Source organism: Pundamilia nyererei, unplaced genomic scaffold (genome assembly GCF_000239375.1).
Source record: "Pundamilia nyererei isolate P.nyererei 1_Seehausen unplaced genomic scaffold, PunNye1.0 scaffold00041, whole genome shotgun sequence".
Classification (NCBI taxonomy): Eukaryota; Metazoa; Chordata; class Actinopteri; order Cichliformes; family Cichlidae; genus Pundamilia; species Pundamilia nyererei.
In genome coordinates, this window is record NW_005187442.1 from 1,289,034 (window position 1) to 1,310,279 (window position 21,246).

The window sequence follows — 21,246 nt, forward strand, 5'->3', positions numbered from 1 at the left end:
TGTGCGGCCTGTGTGGACCGGTCTAATGAGAGGGGCGTCCCAGTTTGGAGGGTTGCTCCCGCTCTCTCACTCTCTCTGTGGCCGTGGCTGCCTGTCATTAGTCACCCGCTATCAGAGAGCATTCTGGGAAGTTATGCCACAAGGGCCTCCATTGAGCGCCCTGAGTCTCTTTCTGTCTCACCACATTTTGGCTTTTTTTTTTTCTATCTCTTCTTTTTATTTCCCCCTCATTTGTTTCATCCCTGCGCTTGATTTCTCTCTGTGTTTTCTGCACCATCTTTGAGTCACATTTGTCACACTGGGGGCTGTCTTGACCCGCAGTAATAAGCTCTTTACTCAGAGCCAGAACTGCGCTGGTCTGAAGAACTTCATCCAAAATCGCTGCTCTTTTTCCTTTTTCTAATTAGGATCTATTTTTAGGCTCGAGGGCTTGCTTAGTTTTATCTGATTGGCCCTTTAACACATTTTTGTCTGCAGACTTTTAGAGTCAGTCTTGTGAAAAGAGAGCGTAAAAGGAACCTTCTCTCTTGGCATGGCTTGTGAAAGGCGCTGTGTATGGGGCACAAAGCAAGCACTGTACGGGAAAAGGAGTGGTGTCAGGCTCACGCCAACCTGCAGACTCCTAAAGTAACCAAAGCCAAAATGGACATGCATTTATTCAAATTGCTGAAAAAAAATTTGTACTCAAATGTCTTTGATGTATTTTAATTTTAAATCCCCAAGCACAGGATTGTTTTCAGTCTGATTTTATGTAAAACAGCAGTTTTCTCTTTGCTTTAACCCTCCTGGTTTGCACCTCCTTCGTTCCCCTTTTTCGCTTCATGACTCTTTCCCTCTCTTCCTGTCTTCCAGCTGTGGCCCCAGTTGTGCCAGAGCTGAAAGGTGACATAGACACCAGTAACTTCGATGACATAGAGGTTGAGAAAGGAGATGTTGAGACCTTTCCTCCACCCAAAGCCTTTGTTGGCAACCAGCTACCATTTATTGGTTTCACCTACTTCAAGGAGGATCAGTAAGTGTTTGAATCTCATATTTTTATTTTACTTTAACTCTGCTTTTGTTCTTAAGTATTTGATATGTTCATGTTTGCGTTCCTTTTAGTTTTCCTTTCTTTTCTTTTTTATAAATTGAGATTTTTGTGCTACAAAGCTCAACATGTGTAGATATTTTGCAACGGGCTTTTAGAACAACACTGTGCTTAAAATATGAGAGAAAAAGACAGCTTCACGCCCATGCCTCACCAGTCAGACACTGCAGGCCTGTTAAAACTCCACACTGCTGCCTTGTTCTGACAGCCTCTTTAACTGCCCTTGTCGCCTGTGATGAATCCTGCTTTGTAAACCCTGTTTTTGTTCAGCAAAAAATAGAATGAAACAACACTTGCAGGTTCAACCGCCGTTAAGGCAGCAATCACCCAAACAAAGCTATTGTGTTAAAAACAGAAGCGTTTATTGTTCAAGACATATTATCTGGATAAAATTCACTTTATAAATGGCTAAGGCAAGTTGGTTGTGAAGATCAAAAACGCCCACAGTTTTCTAATCGTCATACATGAAACGCTGTGCTCACAATCCGTTTCAATAGATTAATTTATACCCTTTAAAGATCTGCCATAATCACACAAAGTCAAGTCTCAATAAGCAAAGAATCAAAAACAAAATAGAAACTTCACAAAATAACTCAACTTCAAAAGATAAAGAAACAAACCTGTCTTTATCACAGCTGCTCATCCACGCTTCTGGACCTAGTCAGTTAGATGAGCTTCAGGTTACCTTTTCTGTACCCATAGGTACATTTGGTCTTCTGTACATGAGTCATCTATGCTCACATGCACATTTTCAAAATAAACCCAGACAGCAGGTATGCTGAACGCGTTCTCCACCAGAATAAGATATCATTCTCTCTCTTTGCAACATCATTAGTGATCATTTTTCGTAGCGTTAACAACAGCTGAGCCAGTCATGTGCGTGGGAGACTGAGCCATGAAATTTGTTCTGTGGTTAACCAGCCGGTGCCCCTTATCACCAGTCATTTTCCTGACCAACGTCGCTTCCATCTGGCTACACAACAGTGCAGCTATTCCCAAATACCACAGGAGCTGCTTCTGCAGTAAAACAGCTCAATTAAATGGCTCATGTGTTACAATCAGTGTTGGCCAAGTTACTTGAAAATAGTAGTTATTAATTGCTGATTACTTTTCCAAGAAAGTAATCCTATTACTTTACTGATTACGTGTTTTTAAAAGTAATTAGTTACTTTATTACTTAGCATGATACACAACCTGAAAACATTATAAAGCAGTAGACCTTTCAGCCCAATTTTATTTTTTCTGCATAATCCATCATATAAATTGAATCAAATGAAAAAGTCCCTTATTAAAAATTGTTTTATTAGTTTAAATCTTTTAACTTTATGCACATTGCATCAAGAAAAAATTAAATCTGAAGAAATTTGTTGAACATTTAAACCTATTTTCTACATATTCCTGCATATGTGTTCACACTCGCTCTTTCAAATAGTAAAACACGGCAAAAGACAAATAAAGTCAAAGATTTAATCTATTGTCACCTGTTTAGCAGGAGTGGGGCCGGTGGAGGTTTGTCCGGTGTCGCAGCGGTCATGTCAGTGGGGGGATCCGGGGGTTTCCCTGTGAATTTCACATTCCCGTGGCGGCTTGCTAGGTGCCTGCTCAGATTTAAAGTTAAATTTTTCTCTGTGGAAAAAAGTTTTCTTCCCACGCAGAGTGTACAGCGTACTCTAATGTTTTTGTCACTTTGTACAGATTAAAACTCAAAGTAATGTCAGTACTTCCAAGCTTTCGTACTCTCTCCCGCACTCCATATTATCCATTGTTGATCTACACACGTCTGTTGCTGCCACAGACGTCGCACGTTCATACGTCATGAGACACTCTCACAAACAAAATCACCGTTTAGTAACGCAGTAACGCAGCGTGCTTACGGGAAAGTAGCAGTAATCGAATTACTTTTTTGCAATAACAATCCCTTTACTTGAAAAAAGGAATTGGATAGCACATTACTGCCCATCTCTGGCTACATTTAACCGAGGGGAGCTGAAAAGGTTTGAGCAGTAATGCTGTAGACTTAATTGAAAGCTATTTGTAAGCAGTATAAAATGATCAGGCTAATTATAATTCTTACATATTTCCAGAAAGGTTACAACAGCGGATGAATCTGCTTGTTTAATTTAGCAAAGATTTTATGCTGGATGCCCTTTCTGACAAAACCAATTATCCAACCTCACGGCCGACACTAAGAGTACTCTAGCATGTGTCTCCTTCCGATCTTGATTTTTTTTTTCTCATGTAAAAGGTGAATGCGTTGTATGTGAGTGCATACTCGTACCTTCAGTCTAATTGCGTATTAGTGTGTACCTTTTCTAAAATCACCCTTAATTTGTCTGTGTTGTTAAGCACAGGTATTTTTATTTTAAAAATTCACTCTGCAAAAACTGGTGTCATAAAAAGGCTTTACATAGTTAAGTTGTTATTCAGCCCCTGTGGCCGAGTCACTCAATAATTCCCACCACTACAAGCCCACCGAGATGGTTAACAGTTGGCAAAAAGTGCGTGGGTTGGAAGATTTCTGCCAAGACACCAAAAAGATCTCAACACTTTATTGCTTTTTCCACTGTGTATGGTTTCAGGATTAGGCTTATAGGTATCACTGTAAGTGCTTTCTAAGCTCTCTAATGTCACGTAACACTGGACAAAAAATGTCTTTTAATGGATCTGGTTGGGACAAAATGTATCTCATGCTTGTAGAAATGTGGACCTGATAATGGTGTGTGATGCTGTCAGAGTTGGAAATCCACCTGACGTTGACTCAGTTACAAGCATTCATGGTTATTGACCGTCCATCTCTCGTTCTCAGGCTGCTAAAGGGAAGTAAAAGCAGTTCTGCAAAAGATTCAGAGGACTGTGAGGAAATCTCAGAGGACAAGGAGAATTGTTCAGACAATAAGAAAGAGGTAGTTTTCTGTTTTGTTTGTTTGGGGGGGGAGAGGTGAAAATGAAAATCAAATAATGCTATTTTTGTATTCACTCATCTGTCAATTTGAGCAGCTGCAGAAAAAGGTTTCCCAACTGGAAGAGAAGCTCGACAATGAGATGCAGGCCAAAGATGAGCTGGAGCAAAAGTGCAGGTAAGATAAAACATACGATCCTGTTTGATAAGATAAGATAACCTTTATTAGTCCCACACGTTGGCAATTTGTTTTGTTACAGCAAAAAGTGGACAGTGCAAAGTTATATAGCAAAAATTAGCTATATGTTAATCAGTGTTCAGTCAACTTATTAAATGTCTTGGTTAAAAGGTTTTTAAATTAGACATCACCAAAGGATAACTGGTTTCCCTGAAGAGTTTTTTTTATATGGTGTGTCACTTCCTTCCAGATATATAGAAGTGTTTTGTAAAACAGGAAGTGACATCCCATCCTCAAAGCTGCTTTTAGAAATCCCAATATTAGGAGACGTTAAAGGAAATCCAAAAGCGGCAGAGAAAAAAAAAAAAGCAAGAAGAATTTCAATGTATAAATACATTTTTGAAAAGACAATTTTTAACTAATTGTGAAAAATTTTAATCTTTTTTTCCACCACCCAGAAATGCTACCAACCGTTTAGACAAACTCGCCAAAGAATTAGACAAGGAGGTAAGAGCGGGTGCATTTCAACCATGTACCTGATGGGATAAAGAAGGTCAGAGTTTGTTTCCACTCGTACTGTGTGCGAATTCCTCTCTCATCAGATGAACAGCAGGCAGAAAGTCGAAGCCTCACTGAGGCAGCTGGAGAGAGAGAGAGCTCTGCTGCAGCACCAGAGTGCTGAGAATCTGCGCAAGGTGGAGATCGAAACTGACAGGAAACGCAGCCTGGAGAACGAGTGTGAGCACCTATGAACAAATGTAGAGTGCTGTGCAAAAGTCTTCAGCTGTCCTTCATTTCTTTACATTTTGCTTAAAAGGAGCTTCAAAGGAGGACTTCTTATTTTATTTAAAGTGATTTTGAGCAGTACTACAGAAGTTTTGAAGTTTGTTTTTTTTTGGCCGTTCCTCCTTCTTTTTTTGGTCCTTTTTTTTTTGCTCGTCTTCAGTCCAGTCCTTGTACCCGACCATTTGTTCATTTTGCTTTGTTTTTTCGTTTAAGCTACGTAACACTGGTTCTTTAAGCCTGATGATTCACAATCTTAAGTTGCCACTTTGTTACGAGCAGCCACAAAATCCAAAACGCATATGTTTTTCGTTTCTTTAGTTAAATCTATGAAAAATTCCAAATATAAAATGAATAAAATAATATTTCTGCACAAACAAAGTGCAAAGCAAAGAGCTTTTAACCAAAAACGTGATGCATCACAGCAACGAAAGGCAGCCAACATCCACAGAAGAATTTCTAACATCCTTCATAAGTCTTGAGAAATATTCCTGAAGACTACTTAAACTATAAGAAAGTTTGTCTAAGGGAGTTCAGGCTGCTTTGAAGAATAAAAATCGTCACGCCGAGCACTGACTTTCAAGCTTGTTAGAAGTGTACAAACTGTACATGTTGCACCCATTTTCCTACTAAAATCTAAGGAGTTGCTCAAGATTATTGCACAGCACCAAATCTAAACATCAGATGTATAACTTGTGAAATATCTTTCCATAATTTTGGTTGTCATTTGATTTTATATTTGACTCAGGCAAGTCAAATTGTGTATTTATATGTCAGGCTCAGAAATATTCATAGTTGTGGATTGACAGTATTATAATATCATATGGATGGATGACATTTTTTATACTACACTAACTAAAAATGACTTTGTTTTTACTCATCAGTGAACAACCTGAGGGACCAGCTAGAGGATCTGAGGAAGAAGAACCAGAATTCACACATCTCAAATGAGAAGAACATCCAGCTGCAAAAACAAGTGAGGGAAGCTTTTTAAAGTCACCTAACATGGTGTTGTCTTTCTCTTATTTTCAATTTTCCGTATCACTGCACCTTTTTTTTTTCTGTGTTTAATATGTGTTTTTATTCATGTTAATAAAAACATACCAAATTGGTAATCCCTAATTCTGAAGGCCTTCAGCAAAAAAACAATTTCATCTTCTCGTTATTTATTTTCCTTCCCTTAATATCTGTAGCTTGAGGACGTCAATGCTGTGCTTCAGGCTGAGCAAGAGGCTGTAGCGCGGTTAAAGAAGAGTCAGGCGGAGGTGCAGAAACAAGCCCAGAGTCTGGAGGTTAGCCTCGGGGAGATGCAGGAAAAGTGCAGCCAGCTTGAAAACAGCAAGATGGAGCTGGAGAAGCAGCTGAGGGGGCTGCAGGCCGAACTGGAGGAGGAGAGGAGAGGCCGCAACATGGGGACAGAAACTATTAATGACCTACAGGGTGAGACGTGGCTCTCTATTACACTCTGACAGCAAGAGGTATTAACATAGTCGTAAACAGATTTAAAGGTTATGTGAGTTCTGTTTGGACTCTCTTGTTGGTAGCCAGTTGTAGGTAAACTACAGCCTTCATTAGCAATGTTCAGAAGTAAAATTATGTTAAGCTATAGTTAATCTTTTTTTCAGCAGTTACCTCATCATCAAGCTTTGATTTGTTTTGTCAGATAGTTAAAGGTCATCGAATGAATACCTCTGCAGTGAAATACTGATTTACTCACCCTAACCACAGGTAATCAGTGTGATCTTTATACTCCCTAAAAGTGGCTGCAGTAAACAGCAGGAAAAAAAGATGTTATGCAAGTTGGAGTTGAAGGCTCAACATTAGATGTGAATCACTTTTCTGGATCGGGCACTGGGAAATGTCTGATCATAGGTGGAAACATCTGCTCAAAAGCCTGAGAGTGAAGCAAGTGGCCGTAAAAGCCAAAGGAAAACCCAAGCCAGAACCTTTTGTGGAAACTTAAGCATGCTCACTCCTGGCAGAGAGGCCACTGGCTGAGGTCAGAGGGGATGTACGTAGACCACAGTGTTACCTGTTTGTTGTGATGCCTGATGATCCCCCCCACCCCATGTCAGAATCTCTGTGTGGGTGGAGTCAGGGAAAAGAAACACTGAGTGCAATGTTTTCTGCATATTTAAAGATGTATGTGGGCTGGGATATTATGTAATGTCTGAAGCTGAACAGTTCAGGCACAGTTTTTAATTTACGACACGTTTGGCTCAACACTGTCACATCGTATAGAGCCTCATTATGGTAGCATCTTGACAAATAAAAAGAATACATGTAATAAATGTTATTCATTCTTTTAAACAATTCCCATTGCTCCATTACAGGACGCATCTCAGGGCTGGAAGAAGAGGTGAAAGAAGTGAAGTCATCTCTTTCCAAGGTCCAGACTGAAAAAAAGGAGCTACAGGAGAAGCTCAGTGAGCTTGAGAAGGTTGTTTTTGATTACTCATTACAAATTTCCAAATTGAAGGGAGAAGTATTCCTCCTTTTGTTCATTAAATAAGACACTACGACTCCAATATCCATTTTTGACCCTTTAGAAAAAGAGCAACCAAGAGATCGACCTTACGTTCAAGCTGAAGTCCCTGCAGCAGAGTCTGGAGCAGGAGGAGGTAGAGCACAAGGCCACCAAAGCCAAGCTTGCTGATAAAAAGAAGACCGACCAATCCATAGAAGAGGCAAAGTCCGAGGCCTTAAAAGGTGAGGAAGTGGGAGGGAGGAAGAGGGAATGTTGATTGGAGAGTACTCTCAAATGTAAAAGTGATGGTTTACACCATATTTAACTCAGCTAACCAAAGTAAGGGATTGCCTTAAGCAAAAGCCAGTCATGAAAGGGAAAAGGTGACTTCTGCTGCTTTTAAAAGCTGTTGAAGAAACAAATGAAGGGTCGATTGATGTTAAACATTACTGACAAATAATTCTAGTTCATTCCCAGCAGGTTGACAGAAAACTCGGAACAGACTGATGTTTCGATTTGTTGCTGATTGTCCCTCTCACGCTAGTCCATTTAATTCATGCCACAAGCAAGTTTACTGAAAGACAGCAATGATCTGGCAATACTCCAGTGTCGAGTGCAGTGTAGATTGTCCTGCTGATGTCTTTCCTTGCGATTTCCTTCGGTTCAGAGATGGAGTGCACCCTGCAGGAGGAGCGCAGCTTGAAGGTGCAGGTGGAGGGAAAGCTGCTGCAGCTAAAAAAGGACTACTCCATGCTGGACTGTGATTACAAGCAGGCGGAGAACAAGCTGGATGAATTTCAGGCACAGAAGGAGAAACTTTCTGAAGAGGTTTGTCCCAAATGAAACATGAACGACAAAGTAGTAACTTTAGACATTGTTTTGAAGAAATGATCCTACATCAAATATTAAGAGTTTCAATGTTACCCATTTTAGCAATCTCTAAAACAACAACCTCACAACAGCTCTCATTTACTAACGGCGTGTACGCACAAATCTGTTCATGAATCGAGCTCACAAACCTTTCATACACAAATCAGTTTTAATATTTTTAGATCTGAAGGTTTTTTTTGTAGCATGAACAAATTTACATGTATTTCTGATCATGCATACAAACAAATGGCCTGGCTGTTCTAGGAGTTTTAATCATAAGTCTTTAAAATGAATACTGCTGCTGCTACTACTACTTATCATTGTAACCCTTATTGTTATTAATAATATTATTGTTTGGTTTCTATTACTACCACACCACTTTTGGGTCATTATTTACAGTTTTCCAAGTCCATAAGCCATAAAATCCTCAAAAAATAAAATAAAATACTAAATGGAAAGCTCTCTGGTATTGCTTATCTTATTTTAAATGATCTTATCTTGTCATTGTAAACGACTTCCATTATTTCTGGATATCATCACTTGCACTGTTATTTCCTGGCACTAACCCAGATGCTATTTATTTATTTCTTCTTATTATTATCATTATCATTTAATATTTGAGGATTTAAACATTTTTTCTAACTTGTGTCACAGCGAGCATCTCAAAACCTTTTACTAAACCTGAAGTTTTCTTTCCCACTTTTCATAAATCCAACAGTACTTTTTCGCACACTTGTTAAAATTAAAGTAAATTAGGGTGTTTACCTAATCCACTCAGCAATGGCAACTGTGGAAAAACAAAGCAAACCTGAACAGAATAGATAAAAGTCAACAAAGTAGCAAATGAAGGAGAAAATCTGGTTCCATTGTGTGCAGTGATCATGACTACAACAAGGAAGGTGTGCCATGGAAAGAAATCGTGCCTTGCAATGCATTCAGTCGGTATTATCATCGTTACAGTATGTGTACTATGTATATAATCATCACACTGCTTGACGTAAACTTTCTAGACTGTTGAAAATTTCACATTGTGATTTTACTCACTGAAGAAAAATTCATTTGGGGGTAAAATCATATTCTGCACCTGGTCATGGCTTTGACTGAACAAAAAAAACATTATCACAGACTTAATATCTACATTCTGTGGTGATGAATGAGGAAAGCTAGGTGGGTGACCAACGGCCTCTTGTAATGAGCATTTGATTTTATTTTCAAGCATTTTGTACAAAGTGGTGCTCACTTGTTCTGAAGCTATACCCTCTGTGTCTAACCAGCTACTAGTAGGATTAACCACAGCTTTGCATCCCTGCTTGTGTCTTTACAGGTGTTGCACCTGACCTCACGTCTGGAGGAGGAGATGCACAAGCGGAGTATGAGCCAGAGTGAACTGAAGATGCAAAACCAGCAGGTGTCTGTGCTCCAGTCCTCTGAGAAACAGCTCAAACAGGAACTCAACCAACTGTTAGACATGAAGCAGATGCTGGAGAAACAGAACCAGGAACTACGGAGGTCAGACACATGTCCATATCCTGCATACTTGTTCATTTTAATTTCAGTATATACTGCAGCTGCCCTTAGGAAGTATTTAATAGCACATACAGTCTTCATACTACTTTTGACACGTCTACATTGCAGAGGATTGTGCATCAAAATGCCCTGAAAAGCATGATGGCTCGCTTTATGCAGAATGCAACCACATGCAATTGCACAACTTGGTACTTTTAAAATACAGTGTACTCGAACATACTAAATCTTTTTCTGGCTAACTAAGTAGGTAGTATGAATATTGGACTGCACCCATGATATCTAATGAGCATAATATGCATATACAAATATAGCAAGAGTATTAGTGACTTTTTAATGTTGTTGGCAAGTCTCATTCATTTCCTCTGATTTAAAGGCATTGCTTTGGCTCTGGTGTTCAGTTGGCCTGCAGCAATGACTGACAGATTTCTGGTCCTGTTTCAGGGAAAAGCAGGAGGCTGATGGCCAGCTGAAGGAACTGAAGGACCAACTGGAGGCACAGCACTGTTTCACAGTAACTCTTTCTTTTCTTTTCCTTTTTGTGCATGCTATCTGCAAACAGCAGTGACAGCCAAATCACTTCAGTTGTACATTTAAGTGAATTGGCTTTCCCTAGCTCCTCACACGTTTACTCTGTAAGTGTAATCTAAAAACTGATTGGGTCTACATGATTTCTTTATCAAAGACCCTTTACAAGACACAGATCCGTGAGCTGACGGATGAGCGTGATGAGAAGAATAAGCTGTACGAAGAGGTGCAGCAGCAACTGGCAGAATACCAGGAAGAAAGGTAACTGTGGCTGTTGTGCTTTGATAAGCCGACTCTGCATTCAGTATAAAAACACTGTAAACACTTAATCACCAGATTAGTATGGAAATTGACATAAGCAGCAAAAAACGAACCATTCAAACTTGCAGTTTTTAAAGTGGCAGTTAAATATGTGTATCTCAACTCTACAAAATTCATTTTATCTGTACTTGAAGAATATAGCAGTCTTCTCAGATTAGTGTCATTTCCCTTGTTCAAATTAATCTCAGCCAAACAGAAGGACACGACCTTTCACAGACTGAATGAAGCTGAACCAGATTAGCAGCTGCCCCAGATGCACTCGAGCCAAACATTATTGTGGACATATAATGCTTTCAAATTCAGCAGAGACAAAAAAGTCCCAGAAATATCAGTGCATGGTAGCACTACAGGCTGTTGATTTTTAGGTAATAACAGCAGGGATCTTCCTGTCTTTCTAGGATTTATACAGCTCTGGTAATTAATAAGATAATGGTAATTCATGCTCTCTTTCCCTCTGCAGGAAGTCACTGACAACCCGGCTGGAAGAAAGCTTGACCAAAGCAGACGCTGAGAAGTTGGCTCGTTCTGTCGTTGAGGACCAGTTCTCCAATCTGGAGAAAGAAAAGATCATGAAGGAGCTAGAGATCAGCGACATGATGATGAGGCACCAGCAGGAGCTCAGCGATAAGGAGGCCACCATCAGCTCGGTAAGATCGGCTCAAGTTTTGTTTGTTCGAGCCAAAAAATGTTTGTTAGCTGTTTGGATGAAGTCCCTGCCTGCTGTTGCTACATTTTTTTGTAACTTATCACCTTCTCAGAAAATCTTGACACTTCTGTATACCACTGGTTGTAGCTAGAAACTCTGCAAGGTATCTTTAATGCCCTGGGAAATATTTAGTTATGTCAGTAGCAATTTACCCTCAAGACCATCATTTTTGCAACCACATAAACTATTAAGAACAATAAGAGTCACTAATGTTTGGCTTGGCTTTGTTCCCTTTTATTCATTCTGGAAAACTCAAAGTACATTTTGTTTTGAAATGAGTTAAAGTATTCTTGTCACCTGACTGCTATGCAGAGTATCCACTGATAACATCGCCTCACCTCTGCTCTATCCACCTTCACAGCTGGAAGAGTCCAATCGTACGCTGACGGTGGATGTAGCCAACCTGGCCAGTGAGAAGGAAGAACTCAACAACCAGCTGAAAGAAATGCAACAAAGTGAGCGTCACTCTTCTGTAATGAGCAACCGATAAAACTAATTTCTATTAAGAAGTCATTTCCTCCAAGTTATAGAATGTGTGTTAAAAGTTGGCATTATTTACGCAGATAAAGATGTAAAATTGTCAGAAAAGTAGCCACTGTTGTGTTTATCGAAAAACAGAGTATTTGTCCTGTAAATTGTTAACCAAATTTCTGAAACATTGTGTTAAGAAACATGTATGAGTTTTGATTTGCTATTTTTATAGAACTCCAGAAAGCAAAAGATGAAGAGAACTATTTCAAAGAGTCCTTTGATAAGCAGCTGTGCAACGAAAGAACGCTAAAAATTCAGGTGTGTGTCTGGGTGCCTGCACAGGTCTGGAAAGTCTGCTACACTTTATTTTTTGCATGCTACTCTTGTGTCACATCAGTTGTTAAGAGTAATTTTCTGCTACAAGGTTGTGTTGAACTCTGGGTAAAAGTTACTGAAACATATAACATATTGCTGCAGGCTTTCCTGTTGAATTTACCAGGCTTGTATTTATCATAAATAGATCTCTGTAAAAGTATATATTACATGATTTATTTTTTTTTCTCTCAGGCTGTGAACAAACTGGCTGAGGTGATGAACAGGAGGGAGAAGGTGCGGGGAGGCCACCAAGGCACTGACACCGAGGTGCACAAGAAGGAGAAGGAGAACAGGAAACTGCAGCTGGAGCTGAAAGCAGAGAAGGAGAAATTCAGCACCGCCATCGTAAAATACCAGAACCAGCTGGCTGAAATGGAGGCGGTCAGTACGCCCACACTCCCAGAAAATAAACGCACGGCGTACAAGCAGATACATTTGCCAGAAAGAATCAGTGAGATACTGAGAGAGGCTGAATGTTGATTACCAATTAAAATTCTTACTGTAGAGAAGGAGACGGACAGACAGAGATACTGGGGGGGAAAAAGATTTGCTAGAATTTCTCAATATTTAGTGTCAGCTAGAGATTTGGAGTGCTTTCTACAGGACCTGAGCTGAGAGTGCATAGAAGATGGATGAAGCTTTATTACTATCTATTGGTTTGTTTACTTTTGTTTAAAAGCCTCAATTTTTCTATTATTTCCCTCAGCATCTTGGTTTTTTGAAGCCAGAAATGGCCATATTTGAATGAAAAGTGTTTGACGGTTGGTAGGGATGGCCAATTCATAGTGGTAAATTCCCAAATAATACTCGGTGGATCACAGACTTCTCGGACAGTTTTGTTTTTGTTTTTTTGTTCAGTTAACCACACACACGGAGACCAAAATATTTGGCTGATTAATTGCATTTAAAATGCTTCCAAGGCTACCGACAGCCCCAAACACAGACAAGAGCTCCATTTAGTGACTTTGTGAGCAGTACTGTCAATCAGTGTTGATGGGTATTGTCGGCGGCGGCATGGACACCCAACTTTGTGAATACAGTAAGTCAAGAACGAGGTGATGTAGGACTTTCAAATTGATCTCTTAAGTGCATCCACTAGGAGGCTGAGGAGTAGCACTGGTGTCCATTAGTGTATTTATTTTAAAACTGTGGAAGTTTAACTACTAATCTCTAATCATCTTTATTTCTGCTGGAAAGTTGGGCACTTTCATTCTGCAGATGGGCTCTTTTCAAGTCAGCTTCAGGTGGCCATTCAAGGAATTGCAGCTTGATATGTTTTGGGTTTTTTTTTTTTACTTCATTTAAGATGCTATGAAATTGTATAGGGGAAAACATTTCTCCATGTAGATCAAACTGAAAAAATATGCACTTTATATTCTTGGAAGAAAATATCCATCGTTTCTGTGTTTCTAATTATTTCCCCAATATTCTGCATTAGAAGTGAGAAAGTGAGTTCAGCTAACAAGCTGTTTGTTTATTTAGCTGGTGGCAGAAGAGAACCAGATGCGTCTAGATCTTCAGATGACGCTGGACAGTAAAGAGAGCGACATTGAGCAGCTGCGATCCCAGATCACATCCCTCAGCATTCACTCTCTGGACTCCACCAGCATCAGCAGTGGCAACGACTTGGATTTAGAAGGATACCCAGGTAGACCCTTCATCCTGCTGTCATCATCGCAAAGATTTTCTTTAACATTTATATTCAGGGCCAGAAAGCACTTCTTTATACCTTTCTTCCAGTCCTTTCTTTTTCCTCATTATGCCTCTTCCTTTTCATCCCTTTTATTTCACCTTAACTTCTCTCTTCATGGTCCGGTGCAGTGCGCATTACTCACTCTCACACCTCAGAATCAATGTCCTTCACCTACCAGCGCACACACAAATCCGTCTGCATCGACACTCGGCCAAACCTTCGCTCGGCTCACGCTCTCTTTGGCTCTGACTCTGAGGACGAAGAAGAGCATGATGGGCGTCAGGAGCGGGGCCAAACTCCCCTGGCCCTTACCTATGAACCGTCCTCTGAGCCTGAACCCGAACCTGAACCTAGAGGTGACCCTGCATGGCAGTTCAAAGCCAGGATGTGGATTGAAACTAAAGCAAAGCAATTTTTTTGAAAGAGCTTTTTACAATATTTATCCATAAAATTATGGATGGGGGGGTTCATTTTCTTCTCTAATTTGAGTGAGTTTGGAATAAAATAACCCCAAACCCTTGCCTGACACCGCGAACCTGTAGCTAATCCCTGTAAAGTTTGGCTTTCTCTCTAATCCTTGCAATGCAAACACACACAGCTTGATGCAGCACGGCTTTGCTGAAATTTATTCCACTACAAAAGATTTGGAAAGTGAAGTTGTGTGTGGATTTCTACTAATAATTAAGTTACTTTCTTTCTTTTTATATCTCTACTATGCACTTGTTATGTTTTGGAATTGCAGTTCCTTAGAAATCTTGTAGTTCTCGCGTAATAGTCTCAAACCAGAGAATAGGACATCCTGTGCCTTGCCCTTTTGTATTACTGAGGAAGAATTTCCTTTCTTCTTAAAGAAAGTGCCACCAAAGCATGAGACTGTCAATATTTGCTTTTAAGTGACTCGCACAATTAAAGGTTTTTGTGTTTTTGTATGTTAACACCTTCCTGTTTTTCCTCCACTCATTAGACTCCAGGCTGGAGGGCTGGATCTCACTTCCTTCCAAGAACACCAAGCGATTTGGTTGGGACAAAAAAGTAATGAATCCACCAATATTTCTTGCATTTAAAAAAAAAAATAATAATAATTTCCCCATATATTTTTATATTGTTTATTGTTTTCCATTTCCTTTACAGTATGTGGTCGTGAGCAGTAAGAAGATCCTGTTCTATAACAGCGAGGTGGATCGAGAGCAAGCTAACCCTTTCATGACCCTGGACCTTGAGTGAGTCATTAAAAGCACCTTTTAAACATGGAACACATTAGTAAATACAGTGGTCCCTCGTTTATCGCGGGATTAACGTTCTAAAAATAACCCGCGATTATTATAGATGTTTTAAGGCTGTAAAACCTTTTTCAAGCCAGGTCTAGAGTTCTAGATCATCATAACTGTAACCTTTGTCAAATCTCACACTTTGGGAGAGCAGCACCAATCATTGTTAGCCAATAGTGCTTTGCAATATCATACTAAAATAAATATCTGAATCCCAAATAACTGAGATCATCTAAAATATAACACTGAATTTGACTCAGAACATGTTTTTTTTCTTTTGTTTGTCCAAATTTAAAAAAAAAAAAATCATTTTACATTTTAAGTCACCATCTTTTCCATCAAATGCTCCACAGAGAGCATGGTGACTCACCGCAAAGTCAAAGCTATGCAGATTTTTGGTGGAAAATAATAGAAATGACCATAGAAAAAATCAGCTCGAATAAAGACCACAAAACTACACAGAGCAGGTGGAAGTCAACTGAAACTCAAAGGTTTGTGCTATCAGAGGGTTAAATGCCACAGTTACAACACATCTCTCAATACTGTCCTACTTTATGCCTTGTCTGGAAGTTAAGGTAAAACTAAAAATGATGAATGTTGCCGGGTGTTGGATTCATCCTCTGGGAATAATCAATCTTTGCAATGGCAAACAGCAACATGGGAATAAGCTAAAGCCGGTGTAAACAATGGGATTTGATAATAATGCAAGACAATAAAAACAACCAAAACTGATCTGTTGTTGCATTTCAAGTCTTCTTTTCGTTAATAAATTTGAATCACTCTATATAAAGTAGGTTTCTCATACTGGGTGGGCATTAGACTTAATTTCTGCATCTCTCTCACTCTTTCAGTAAGCTGTTTCATGTCCGGCCTGTAACTCAGACTGATGTGTACCGTGCAGATGTCAGAGAAATTCCAAGGATTTTCCAGGTAATGAGTTGAGACCGCCCCTGTTTCCTTCTCTTTATTTTCTTGCTTTCACGGACCTTCAAGACAAAACTTCCTCTGTAACTTTAAGTTTTAACTGCATTTGCCGCCTTCTGTCTCTCCAGATCCTATATGACAATGAAGGTGAGAGCAAGCGTGAGCAGGATGCTGGAGCTGAACCCACAAACTCTGGTGATCGCGCCTCATACATCAGCCACAAGGGCCACGAGTTCATCGTCACCCTCTACCATTTCCCATCCAACTGTGAGGTCTGCACCCGGCCTTTGTGGAACGTCTTCAAACCTCCACCAGCGCTCGAGTGTCGTCGCTGCCACACCAAGTTCCATAAAGACCACCTGGATAAAAAAGAAGTTATTATACCCTGCAAAGGTCAGCATGCTCACTCAGGATTTAACAGGAAACTTGATTTTTACAGTTGCACTAAAATTACCCAAAATTACCCAGATGCATAGTACATGCATCTGGGTTCAAACACCTGGTTAACAAACAGCCCCAAAACATTAAAATTAATTGCTGTCACGATTCAAAATAAAGAAAACGCACAAAAACACAAGATTAGAATGGCACCATCATGTAATAGATTTATGTATACATCATAACTTGATATTGGGGTGGGGGAGGTGGGTGGGTCCAAAGCTGTTCTTTCTTGTTCTCACACACATCAGGATATAATCCACCTCACACAGGCTGCCTGGGTGGAGTGCGCAACACGCAGAAGACACTAGAGTGCAATCAGATATCACACAAAACTTAAATGGTTAAACCCATTTAATGTCCCATCTACTGCATCCAATATTCATTCTCACATGTCTACATGTCTAAAAAAGATCAAAGCTAAAGTGGATGTATGAAAAGCTGCAAAATCTAATCTTGGTCATAAAAAGGAAATATCTCTCTCTTAATCTTTTTTTTTTTAAAATCTTATTAACAGTGAATTATGACATCTCCACGGCCAAAGAACTACTCCTCCTGACCAGCTCTCAGACGGAGCAGAAGCACTGGGTCAGTCACCTCCTTAAGCGCATCCCGAAACACCCGACACTGAGTCCTCCCCCTGTGGCACGCAATTCCCCTGAAAAAATACCCCATTCCTCTCCACAAGTATCCCCACGACCTTCGCCCAAGTCCTCTCCTCGCATGTCCCATCGAGGCGCTGTAAAGATCCAATCCACCCGGCAGCAACCGTCATCGGGGAAGCCAAGGTGAGAAACCCACAAAAACAAGTTTGGAAATTTTACTTTATTCTTAACTATAAGCTTTAATTTTACATACTGTATGGGGGTATCCCCTTCACAGTCATCTAGGAAAAATGTTTTCAGTTTTTATTATTATAATAATAAAACTGAGCATGTTTAAGAAACTTCACCAACATTGATGTTTTAAGAAACTAACAACAGAAGTATAAAAATGCAATTTGTTCAAATATTTATGCAATAAAAATAATATGAGCATTTGTAATTTAAATGAAATAAATATGCAGCAGATGCTCCTTTTATATTTTATTTGACTAATCTAGTGCTCATCAGGAGATCTTTTGTGTTTTGATTTGTGCTTTCTTGGCCTTATTCTCTTCTCACTTTCAATTGTCTGAACCTTTTCTGAGCTTTTGTTAGCATGAAAAATACCTTATTTTTTTCATGCAGGTAAATGCAGGTAAAGGTCTTAAACGCTGTTTCTTAACTACATTGTCTAGCTTCTGCATAGTTGAAACAAACCCAAAGCTCTGGCTGATGTACAATATTTTGCTTTAAACTGACTTCTGAACCTTCCCATCTGCATTAATGATGCAGCATTAATGCTCGCACACAGCACCTCACCGAGCATCAGCAGTGACTTAACTGAGTAGAAAATGGCATCAAACCTTTTGTGGGACTAATTAACTGTATCTGTCTTGTTTTATGAGAACATTAATGCAGTTAGTAGTTTCAACTTTCAGCCACACCCTAACTTGCTTTTGTCCTTCAGCACTGGCCCCATGCTCCGTATCATCCTCCACTGACCCCCGATCTCTTCACCTCTGACCCCACCATTTCTAACGTCTCTCATGCTGGGAGACTGTAAGTAGCATAGCTTGGTGACCCTCTCCACCTGCATCGCTGCCGTGCCTATTAACCCACTCTTCATAGAAAGCAGCATAAAGTACCTGGTGAACCACTAACCATCCCACTAGTGCCCCCTTCTGACAGTGGCATGTGTTGTCTAGCATATTAACGCATCACTAAAGGCTGTCTGTTAAGGTACACAGCCATCTAGGTCATCATAGTCTAAGGAGCTTGGAAAGAAAAGCGTTTGGACTTCTTTAAGTTTCTTGAAGGCGTTTCGCCTCTCCCAATAGGACTCTCCCTTTTGAGAGTGTCCCTAAGGAAGGTCCTGATAGACACTTCCAATCGGGCTTAAAAATCTGGGCCTCACCACCAATTGCTCTTAAAACTGAAGAAGCTTCTCGGATGAGAGGCGAAATGTCTTCAAGAAACTAAAGAAGTCCGGACACTTTTCTTTCCAAACTCCATAGATCACTAAAGGCTCTTTGACCACTAAAGGCTCCTTGAACCCCTCATACTTGATGTTTCAGACTGTTTGAGTTTGACCTCAAAGACTGGAGTTGGGCATTGGATGATGACGATAATCATGATGATGATGATGATGATATGTTCTTCTGAAGAAAGTTAAAGAGGAGGGACAGAGGGTAACTGGACCTCTGCATGAGATGTGTGGCTTTAACGTATTGAGGCATGCTTTTGTGTGCTTTCCAAGTTTACAGCTAAATGCAACTCACCTCGCTGTTTAATCCCGAAGTTACAAAATGCTTCAGTTAATATCACCAAAAAATCAGAAATATTAGGGAAAATTCTGGTTCGACATGTTTGGAAGGAGTAAATCCATGAAATAATATAAAGTTTTTCTTTTAAGTCTTGCTTTTAAGATGACAAAAAGTGGCTAGTTAGCTTAGCTTAGTTTAACATGAACCTCAGATTATTTCTTTTGAATGTCAGTTAATGTGCAAATCAGCAATTCTCATAATTTGTGGGATCAATATTTATTAGTAGGTTATATTCAAGTGAGACGGGTGCTAGTTGTTTGTCCCTGTTTCTTTCCTTTATACTAATTGCTATAGTTAGCCTAACCCCTTTCACAGCAGCCATTTTGACATGAAATAGCAAGTAAACACAACTGTTGCTAATCACACTAATTGAGGCTCTTTAGCTTAAAAAGAATAGAAGTAAAGTGAGTAGCAACACGTGTTTTCCGGCTGTTATATGTCTACGAATGGGCGTCTTCCCTGTAATATTAAACCATTTCTTCTACTTCTATTTTTCTTTGGGCAAACATGCACACTAATAAATATAACTGTGTCTGCCTGCTTTTTTCCCTGCATCTACACTTTCATTATGTGGTTACTGGGTAGCTTCCTTGTTTATTAGTCTATGTGTGGATTTTGTGTGGGCGTGCCTTTGAAGTCCTGCCATACTGTTGGTAGCATACCAGGTTTTTCTCATCTTCTTTTTTGTATTTTCCTCTATCTTCACAGTTAACCCTGGCTAATATTTTCATCCGTGTGGAGTAATGGTGGTCTGGAAGCGGTGCCTACGTGTGTTATGTTTTTTCAGAGAAGACTGTCAAAAAAAACAAAAAACACAAAAAGCCCTAAAAAAAACACTAATACAGACAGAAAACTGGCTGACGTCATGAGAAAAAGGATTTATTTTTTGGTCATTTTAACAAAAGGAGAATCAGGACAGTCTTCCCATTACAGTGATTCATCCAGTGAAAAGATGCGACAATCTTCACGATTAAACTGCCCTATTTTCTTTTTTTCTTTTTAATCATCATAATTATGACAAGACTTTATTTTCTTTTTCTCTTTGCGTTTGTAAAAAGATTACGCATGTGTTTGAACATTTGTATATACGATAAATATCTATATCTGTGTATCGTAGCACATAACGTGAAGCTAATAGTATATATGATTGTTTTGTTTCTATGACCACATCACACACTATATATGGTTGTCCTGTAAATGTATTAAAACGGTTTTATGGCTTCTTTTTGAGTTAAAAATGAGCCTTTATAAGTACATCTGTTATAACATGCGAGAGATCAATGTGAACTCAACTGAAACAATGTTGTTGTTTTTCTTGCGCTTCATGACAATTATTGATTGTTCATATATGTTTAAAATCCCTTGTGTAGAGTTTTTGGGGTGATACATTAAAAAAAAATGTAAAAAATCAAGACTTAAGCATTTCAATTAGTGCCTCTGGTGATCGTATTTGTTTGTTGTGCATGCCTATTATTTAAGTTTTTGAAATTTGTAGAGAGTGCATCTAAAGCATTGGCGATATACAGCCTCTGCCTGATCAGGTCTAAAAGGAAATGATTTATATCAATTAACGTGAGAATTGATATAAAACAAAACATGGAAACAAGGGCTAGTACATGGTCTCTCAACCCATATCTAACATGTGACTGTTTTTGAGTTGTTAGTGTTAATATTAATGAAAAAGCAGTTTATTCTGTATCATATTGGTAAACAACAAAACAGTACCAAATAATTATGTTATACTACAGCTATGAGTGTATTTAAAGTGACCATTTGTATTACACCAGTATAGGTGTCTCACTACAGTATGTGGTGGTGAGCAGTAAAAAGCTCCTGTTCTATAACACTGAGCTGGATCGAGAGAAAGCAAACCTTTTCATGACCCCGGACAATGAGTGAGTCATTAAAAGCAGCGTTCAAAAATGTTGACTAAATGAGAAGTACTTTGTGTACCTCATGATGCAAAATACTGAACAAATGAAAATTCTAGCAAGGCTCAACGGGAAAAGCTTTGGAATCTGCAAATGGGTTTTAATTTCCATAGGTTTTACACAAAAACATTCACAATCCATCCAGTACAGTTTTACCAAATGCAACTTTGTCTAAAATGTAGAGCATTATCCCAAATTTTAATTGTTTCTACTTTTCAGACCTCAGCATTGCAGGAAATACCCTTTTTTGGTTTTTTTAAGGGTCCGCTTCTATCAACCAAAGCAGGTGAACCTGTCATCTTTTCCATCTTATGTATGGAGCATGAAGAGTTATAGCAAAGTCAAAGCTGTGCAGGTTTTGGTGGAATATAATAGA

The 21,246-nt window shown here is 39.3% G+C and overlaps 1 protein-coding gene across 6 annotated transcripts in view; it reads left to right on the forward strand.

Moving 5' to 3' along the window:
* Nucleotides 1-21,246, forward strand: part of LOC102194615 (rho-associated protein kinase 2-like) — a 37,005-nt gene that overhangs the window by 13,425 nt on the left and 2,334 nt on the right. For 2 of the 6 annotated variants that reach the window (XM_005731042.1, XM_013910344.1), the window contains exons 9-32: nucleotides 853-1,012; nucleotides 3,894-3,990; nucleotides 4,085-4,164; nucleotides 4,623-4,671; nucleotides 4,767-4,902; nucleotides 5,832-5,923; nucleotides 6,141-6,387; nucleotides 7,281-7,387; nucleotides 7,497-7,656; nucleotides 8,082-8,242; nucleotides 9,609-9,793; nucleotides 10,253-10,322; nucleotides 10,494-10,597; nucleotides 11,118-11,304; nucleotides 11,725-11,818; nucleotides 12,067-12,152; nucleotides 12,402-12,590; nucleotides 13,692-13,857; nucleotides 14,031-14,258; nucleotides 14,867-14,934; nucleotides 15,034-15,122; nucleotides 16,022-16,100; nucleotides 16,223-16,487; nucleotides 17,050-17,320. In XM_005731042.1, the coding sequence (XP_005731099.1) occupies nucleotides 853-1,012; nucleotides 3,894-3,990; nucleotides 4,085-4,164; nucleotides 4,623-4,671; nucleotides 4,767-4,902; nucleotides 5,832-5,923; nucleotides 6,141-6,387; nucleotides 7,281-7,387; nucleotides 7,497-7,656; nucleotides 8,082-8,242; nucleotides 9,609-9,793; nucleotides 10,253-10,322; nucleotides 10,494-10,597; nucleotides 11,118-11,304; nucleotides 11,725-11,818; nucleotides 12,067-12,152; nucleotides 12,402-12,590; nucleotides 13,692-13,857; nucleotides 14,031-14,258; nucleotides 14,867-14,934; nucleotides 15,034-15,122; nucleotides 16,022-16,100; nucleotides 16,223-16,487; nucleotides 17,050-17,320 (3,370 nt within the window). Of the gene's footprint in view, nucleotides 1-852; nucleotides 1,013-3,893; nucleotides 3,991-4,084; nucleotides 4,165-4,622; nucleotides 4,672-4,766; nucleotides 4,903-5,831; nucleotides 5,924-6,140; nucleotides 6,388-7,280; nucleotides 7,388-7,496; nucleotides 7,657-8,081; nucleotides 8,243-9,608; nucleotides 9,794-10,252; nucleotides 10,323-10,493; nucleotides 10,598-11,117; nucleotides 11,305-11,724; nucleotides 11,819-12,066; nucleotides 12,153-12,401; nucleotides 12,591-13,691; nucleotides 13,858-14,030; nucleotides 14,259-14,866; nucleotides 14,935-15,033; nucleotides 15,123-16,021; nucleotides 16,101-16,222; nucleotides 16,488-17,049; nucleotides 17,321-18,083; nucleotides 18,176-18,690; nucleotides 18,734-19,647; nucleotides 19,784-21,246 lie in introns of those variants that run through there. The other 4 variants (XR_311682.1, XR_311683.1, XM_005731044.1 and 1 more) reach the window with 4 other exon arrangements.